General features: G+C 33.9%; 1 protein-coding gene across 2 annotated transcripts in view; it reads left to right on the plus strand.

The window, feature by feature from the left end:
* Positions 1-8,560, plus strand: part of LOC106459896 (excitatory amino acid transporter-like) — a 75,835-nt gene that overhangs the window by 62,924 nt on the left and 4,351 nt on the right. For both annotated transcript variants that reach the window (XM_013919568.2, XM_022386474.1), the window contains 4 exons: positions 716-842; positions 3,366-3,599; positions 6,052-6,246; positions 7,553-7,687. In XM_013919568.2, coding sequence (XP_013775022.1) covers positions 716-842; positions 3,366-3,599; positions 6,052-6,246; positions 7,553-7,687 — 691 coding nt within the window. The remainder of the gene's footprint in view (positions 1-715; positions 843-3,365; positions 3,600-6,051; positions 6,247-7,552; positions 7,688-8,560) is intronic.

The raw sequence follows: 8,560 nt of genomic DNA on the forward strand, positions 1-8,560 counted from the left end.
GTTAAATGATGAAAAATTAGGTGTCTGTTTACTTGTGACCACTCAGTGTACATTATGATATTAAGCGTAACTAAATATTTTCTTTTGCTTTAAACTATAAACTTATATTTGATTTGTATGTTCACATTTTTATTATAATGGTCATGAAAACTGTTTTTTTTCATTATCATTAGTAAAAATTAAAGACAATTCGCTGTGCCTGTATGCTCCAAACACATCAAACCGTGTGTCTGTCGTGAAAAGCTCCAGGCACGAGCGAATGTTGCAAGAAAAACAAAATAGATTAGTTCTCTTATTTGAAGTTCAGTATGGCTTGCATGCATGAACTTAGGAAACACAATGAACCTTACATGAAAATATAATATTATTACTTTAGCATAGAAATAATTAATGTATACAAAAATTATGAAAGATAAAGAGATTTTTAATAAAACGTTCAATTCTCACCAGGAGAAGAACCACACATGCAAAAGTAGAAGTTGGTCACGTGGCCCTTAAGGGATTACCATAGTCACGAAGTTACTTGGTTATCTTGAAACTTGATGTCTGTGTATAATTAAAGTAGATTTTTCACGTTCTATAAATATTGTGATCTATTTCAAGAATAGTATAATAGATACATGTTCACTGAGTAGGAGTATACTATGTTAATAAATTACATTTTAAAATTTTACACTAACGTGTAATATGTAATAATATCTTAATTTTTTTCTAGGGCTGATCGTTTTTTGTATTGCTTTTGGAATAATCTGTGGACAGGTGGGAGAAGAAGGGGAGATCATGGTGAACTTTTTCGTAATCCTCAACGAGATTATCATGCGAATCGTCGTACTGGTCATGTGGTAGGTTCTGATATCCACTCTATCATAGTGTTAGTCATGTGGTAGGTTCTGATATCCATTCTATCATAGTGTTAGTTATGTGGTAGGTTCTGATATCCATTCTATCATAGTGTTAGTCATGTGGTAGGTTATGATATTCATTCTATCATAGTGTTAGTCATGTGGTAGGTTCTGATATCCATTCTATCATAGTGTTAGTTATGTGGTAGGTTCTGATATCCATTCTATCATAGTGTTAGTCATGTGGTAGATTATGATATCCATTCTATCATAGTGTTAGTCATGTGGTAGGTTATGGTATTCATTCTATCATACTGTTAGTCACGTGGTAGGTTATGATGTTCATTCTATCATTGTGTTAGTCACGTGGTAGGTTATGATGTTCATTCTATCATAGTGTTAGTCTCGTGGTAGGTTATGATGTTCATTCTATCATAGTGTTAGTCACGTGGTAGGTTATGATATTCATTCTATCATAGTGTTAGTCACGTGGTAGGTTATGATATTCATTATATCATAGTGTTAGTGATGTGGTAGGTTCTGATATCCATTCTATTATAGTGTTAGTTATGTGTTAGGTTCTGATATTCATTCTATCATAGTGTTAGTCATGTGGTAGGTTATGATATTCATTCTATCATTGTGTTAGTCAGGTGGTAGGTTCTGATATTCATTCTATCATAGTGGTAGTTATGTGTTAGGTTCTAATATTCATTCTACCATAGTGCTAGTCATGTGGTAGGTTATGATATTCATTCTATCATAGTGTTAGTCACGTGGTAGGTTCTGATATCCATTCTATCATAGTGTTAGCTATGTGGTAGGTTTGATATTCATTTTATCATAGTGTTAATTATGTGGTAGGTTCTGACATCCATTCTATCATAGTTTTAGTTATGTGGTAGGTTCTGATATCCATTCTATCATAGTGTTGTCTGTGTGGTACGTTCTGGTATCCATTCTATCATAGTGTTGTCAGTGTGGTAGGTTTTGTTGGCTGATATTCATTCTGTTATAGTGTTAGACATGTGGTAGGTTTTGTTGGCTGATATTCATTCTATTATAGTATTAGACATGTGGTAAGTTTTGTTGACTGATATTCATTCTATTATAGTGTTGGTCATATGGTAGGTTTTGTAACTGACAGTCATTCTAATATCATGATGGTTATGTGGAAGGTTTTTATTGCTGATATTCATTCTAATATCATGATGGTTATGTGGTAGATTTTTATTGCTGATATTCATTCTATTGTCTTGATGGTTATGTGGTACATTTTGGTGGCTGACATCCATTCTATTGTTATGTTGGTTATGTGGTAGATTTTGGTGGCTGACATCCATTCTATTGTTATGTGGTAGATTTTGGTGGCTGTCATGTTAATTATGTGGCAGGTTTTGATGGCTGATATCAATTCTATTGTCATGTTGGTTATGTGGTAGGTTTTGATGACTGATATCCATTCTATTGTCATGTTAGTTATGTGGTGGGTTTCGATGACTGATATTCATTCTATTGTCATGTTGGTTATGTGGCAGGTTTTTATGGCTGATATTCATTCCATTGTCATTATGGTTATGTAGTAAAAGAGTAGCCCAAGAGTTGATGGTAGGTGGGTGACTAGTTGCCTTCCCTCCAGTCTTTCACTGCTAAATTAGGGACGGCTAGCGCAGATAGCCCTCGTGTAGCTTTGCGCGAACTTCAAAACAAACCAAAACCAAATCACATATGAGATGTTCTAATTATTAAAGGATAAACATACACACGTACTTTGCAAGTTATCTGAGGTTACATTCAACAATGGGTATAAAACAAAACATTAGAGGAAGGAAGGGCTTCAGTGAGGTACCACAGGTACCTAATGATGATTATCTGACCGGTTTGTTGTGTTGTCGAAGGTCGGGCTTGCAGTAATTTGTTGATGTAAACTTTTCAGTATAATGTTGGTCATTGGTCACTTAGTTTAAAAGCAGGGAATGATTGTATTTTATTTATGTACTAGCTTTGCATCTTTTTTCATGTTTTAAATACATTATTGAGTGTTTTTCTCCGTGGTGTATTTCTCACAGATATTTTAAATAAGATAATAATAATAATAGTTTTAAAGTTTAAAGCTTTAGCTCGCTTTACTGTATTTACTTTATCGTTCTAAAATAGCTTATTTTTACTTTTGTGAACTCTGACCACAGCTTTCTTTGTTAAGTCTCACTGTTTAATGTCAAGCTACATTACTCGTGTGTATGTTTCTTTGGAATATACTTCTCAAAGTTAGTAAAACCCGTTAAACCTGTCGAATGGCAATTGCTCGAAAGTTCACTTTAATATTGCTTTATTATAAGTTAATGTTGTGTCATTAAACTTTACTTGTGAATGTTTTATCCTTCCAACGTCGCACTGATTGTAATATTAACTGAATACATTAATGTAACATTTTTATTTTTGCTTTGCTACTTGATTAAGCATTGCTTATTTCCACGTAAGAAGAATTGTTTTTCTAATGACGAATCACGACTGATTTCACAGGTACTCCCCCTTCGGCATCATGTCGTTAATTATCGGAAAGATCATGTCCATCAAAGATCTAGCCCTCACTGCCCAACAGCTAGGACTGTATATGCTGACGGTAATCATTGGTCTCGCGATCCACGCGGTGATCACTCTTCCTACCATATTCTTTGTCTTCACTAGAAAGAATCCATTGACTTTCTTCAGAGGAATGCTACAGGCATGGATCACTGCTTTGGGTACTGCTTCTAGGTGAATATATTTCGTTTTGCGTAGTTTTCTTGTCCACGTGAATAAATATGTATATATATATATATATATAATAAGCATTAAGAATATTTTAGTAAAAAATCCATTGTCAATCCCAGTTCTCACCTTAAAGTCATAACGGATAATGTCTGTGGTAATAGCACCCATATACGTCGGGGATGTTCTATCTACCAGACAAAATCCAAACGCTGATTTTAAACTGGCCAGTAATAATGGAAAATCAATTAAGGATATGGATTTGAGTACTTACATCCACAACGTCTCAACTCTTACTGCCTTTCACTGTCTACTGCCAGGAATTATATAAACTTTTAAGGGGAACTGCCTTCCCACAACTGGTTGCAGACAGTGAAAGGCAGTAAGAGTTGAGACGTTGTGGGTGTAAGTACTCAAAATCCATACCCTTACTTGATTTTCCATTATTACTGGCTAGTTTAACATTAGCGTTTGGATTTTGTCTGGTAGATAGAACATCCCCGACGTATATGGGTGCTATTACCACAGACATTATCCGTTATGACTTTAAGATGACGACTGGGATTTACAGAGGATTTTGCTAAAACTTCGTAATGCATATTTTATATTAAGTTCATTATTGTTTTATAGTGCTGATTTTAATCGTATATTACTAATTAATGTAATTATTAGTATTGAAGCTATTTATTTCATTATATATATATCTTATATGTTTAAGGTTTGGAGACGGCTTGAATAGGTAGTAAAAAAAACGTTATTACAAATGTACAACGTTTCGACAACCTGACATAAGCATGTCGAAACGTTGTACATTTGAATAAAAAGTGGGTTCCTCGTCAACACGCCTTATATACTTTCTTTGTCCCTAATTAAATATATGATCTGTCAACTTCTTATCCACGTTTATTTTGACTTCTGTGGTTCGTCTGTTTAACTGTTTATCAAATTAATCATGTAGTAGTAGAATTTTATGGATGGCTAACAATCGTTAATGTGTTCTCGAGACTCACGAAAAGCACTCGTTACTTGGCGTGTTTTGAGTTAGTGTCGTCTGTCTTGTCATATACAATATGCTTAATAGGTTGTGAAAAAAAAATATGTTAACCGAAAAGAGAAGATCTATTCTACATACGCCTGGAAATAGTGTAATAAAAGGGTATTTAACCATAAGATCGAGAATGCTAACAGAAGAACATTTTGCTATGTCATCTGAGAAGAATTCCAGCAGAGCCTCATGTCGTATAACCAAAATATGTGACGAAATTCCTTCTTGCCATATGAACATGAACAGGGATACAGGAATATTCTACCATGAAACAAAGAAGCACAAACATTTGTTCAAGTAACACCTAAAATAATACAAACCCAGATTTAGAAGGAAATTTCCTGTGTATTCTTCATATAGTATTTTGTCTTAGTCTGATATATTACTAAACATTCTCAAAGGGTTTTACATTAACATCAATTACGTCTAAGAACAATAACGTGTGGAATTCCTTTCTTATTGAGTTGCATAGCAAGAACATATCCTATAGGTTTTGCTTCTTCTATACTGTGGGAAGTGTATCGCATTTCACTCAGTTATCATATAAGTTTTGATGGATGATCTGGGAAGTGTATCACATTTCACTCAATTACCATAAGTTTGATGGATGATCTGCGAAGTGTATCACATTTCACTCAATTACCATAAGTTTGATGGATGATCTGCGAAGTGTATCACATTTCACTCAATTACCATACAAGTTTGAAAAATACTTTTAACTTCTGAAGGAGAATAGTCAACTATTCGAAAGCGCTCGGTTTTCTGGATCTTTTGAAACTAACTTGATATTTTGAGTTATTATTTGTGCTAGTTCTTGAATCATGGAAAATATTTAATGTTTCGACTGTGATCTATGTTATGAAGCTACTACAACTGCGATATTACATTTTCAAGCACTTGGAATCTCTGCAAATAGTTATATTTTTGTCCATAGTGTATGTATAGGAGAAGCAAAACAAACTTGTATTGATTATTGAAAAGACAAAGAAATTTCCTCATTAAGAACTGTTGTGTTCGGGTAGGGGTTGCTATGCACGTCCAATCGTTTAACTGATCCTCTATCTTTTTAGCGGTGTATTTTAGATTTTGTAATAGTTCCTGTCATCCTTTCTTTATACCCTGCATTTTGGATGTTATGATACTTCCTACTATCATATCACTCTATCCTCTGTTTATGATGTTGTGATATTTTCTGTCATTATGTCTTTCTATCACGTGTTCTAGGGTGTTGTGATATATCCTGTTACCATATCATTTTACTCTGTGTTTAAGATGTGATATTTATCGTCGTCCAATCTTTCTTGTTTTGTATGATGTAATACTTTTTGTAATTTCATACATGGTGTATATAGCATGATTTATCTCACTTTGTAACAAGTTAATCTGATCACTTTTTGTTTTCCTTTTTACCAGTGCTGCAACACTCCCTATCACTTTTCGTTGTCTGGAGGAGAACAACAATGTGGACAAGCGTGTGACTCGCTTCATTCTGCCGGTAGGAGCTACAGTTAATATGGACGGTACTGCCCTCTATGAGGCTGTTGCGGCACTATTCATTGCTCAAATGAACGGGATATATTTGAGTGTTGGACAGGTGATAGCTGTAAGGTGAAGAGCTCTTTCAACTTCATACATGCATGATATTTGTACATCTAAAATATTCTGTTTTGTGTGAAACTGACAGATAAAACTTCTCTTGTGAGACAAATAACATGATTCTTTGTCACGGAATAAAAAATAGTGTTGTAATCCATCTTTGAGGAAATGTAAAATTGTATTAATGCTACTAACTTGTGTCAATACCTTGTCATGTGATAAGTCATGCATGTAGTAATTCTCTGTTGTACCAATGTAGGTACCTGTGTTTACTTGATTTTTAAAGTGATTCCACAATTTTCAACAAAATTATTTGCTTTTTTTTAATAGGATATGAAATGGAAGGAAAATATTCGAGATGTTAGGGTACCCCCAAAAAAATAATGCGAGGGGATTTTTGAGATTGTGAGGTTTGAGTGGATCGATTTACTTGAAAATATATATTAACAATAAGGGACATTTCCAAGTAATGGTATAAGTTCAAATTCTTGGAAAATTTCAAAATTGACTCTCCTCCACTTTATGGAGATCAAATGGGTTTGGGGAACTATTAAGACTGGAGTAATACATTGACATGAAAATTGGCATCATGGACATGTGAGGGTTTGCTCAAAATAAGTATGTTCGTTGAAATTTTTGAAATTTTCACCCTGGGCCCCTCTAGTGGAGGATCAAGAGGTTTTGGGGGACTGTCTCAACTGGTTGTATGGATTTACATGAAAATTGATAAGAACGTGTAAATGATTGTTCCAAACACGATGTAATCTGTTTGAAGTTGTTGTTTTCCGTGAATTTTTGCGAGTAATTTACAAGACATGTACTTGACATGTTCCAGTTAAAACAAGCAGAACCGTAAGTTGAATGAACCATCAAATATTTGCTTAAAAAGTTTGATGTTTCAAAAACCCATTTTTGTCTCCATATGTTTGTCTGTATATGTTTCCATCTAAATTTAAATAACTTATCCATTCAGACGTTAGATCTCTAATGGTCACACGTATTAGAAAGTAATCTATTTCAGTTGTTATAAAAAGTATTCACCCTTTTTTCAGTCTGTTTTTTTTTCAAAATTAGTAAAAAGTATACAAATGTTAGATGCTAAGAACGACCAGGACGCATAAGTTTAATCCCTCGTCATTCTCCTATTTATTATTGAATTCTGCTTTTCCTATTGATTATCGCGATTCAGTCCTAAATTCAACTTGCCCTGAAATGTGTTTGGTTCATCATTATCAATGAAACGATATATATTTTGCTGTGGTTCTTAACCACGATTGTTGCATTTATATATGTGTATATATTTGTATGTTTCCTATAGCCTTACAGCCACGGCAGCCAGTATAGGAGCAGCCAGTGTCCCCAGTGCTGGACTGGTTACCATGTTATTGGTTCTATCTGCAGTTGGACTTCCCACAAAGGACATCTCTATGATTGTCGCTGTGGACTGGCTACTGTAAGTATGAAAGCTTGTAAACACAGATTTCTGTTAACAAAACAAGTACGTTTTTTTTTCCTTCTTTTTATTATTGAACTAGTCAAACCAGAAATAAAAATAGAGCTACTTAGTGGTCGTAGTAATTAATACAAAGTACTATAAAACAGTCAGTGATTGGACGTGATAAAGTACATGGTTCGTTCAGTAAGCTTCTCGGTGTTTCAGCGGTAAGTCTAAGAGCTTATGACGTTAAAAATTGGGTTTCGATAACCGCTGCGGCACAGCACAGATAGACCATTTGTGTTGTTTTGTGCTTAAACAACAAAACAGACAAATCATTTTAAAAAACTAAGAAAACTCTAACTAAAATAAAAGAACTTGCTAAATTTGTCTTCCTTGGCTACTCTATTTACCTAGCATGTCAACACTAAAATTAAGTATGAGTAAATGAACATGAAAATGAGGAGGGAGTTTTTAGTTTAGATCGTATATGTATACTGAAAGACTGATTTTGTTTATTTATTTGCTTAAACATAATGATAAAACTTTTCATTTGACGGCTATATTTTCAAAATCATATTACCATTGTTACATGAAAACTGACACAGAAAGTATGTTGTACCCTATCTAAAAACTGTAAGCGGCTATGTAGTTAGTTGTTTATGAAAGTAAACGAAAAAGTATTAATGATTTAATACACGACATGAAAAATTGTTTAGTTAAAAGGCACTAAAAACAACATTTCTAAGTTGAACATTTACATAACATAACATCTTCAGGTACTATAATAGAACGTGAACATTAATTTTTTCTTCAATTGTTTGTTTGAAGTTACGCACGAAGCTACACAATGGGCTATCTGTGCTCTGCCCACCACGGGTATCGAAACCC

The sequence above is a fragment of the Limulus polyphemus genome, unplaced genomic scaffold (assembly GCF_000517525.1).
Source record: "Limulus polyphemus unplaced genomic scaffold, Limulus_polyphemus-2.1.2 Scaffold677, whole genome shotgun sequence".
Lineage (NCBI taxonomy): Eukaryota > Metazoa > Arthropoda > Merostomata > Xiphosura > Limulidae > Limulus > Limulus polyphemus.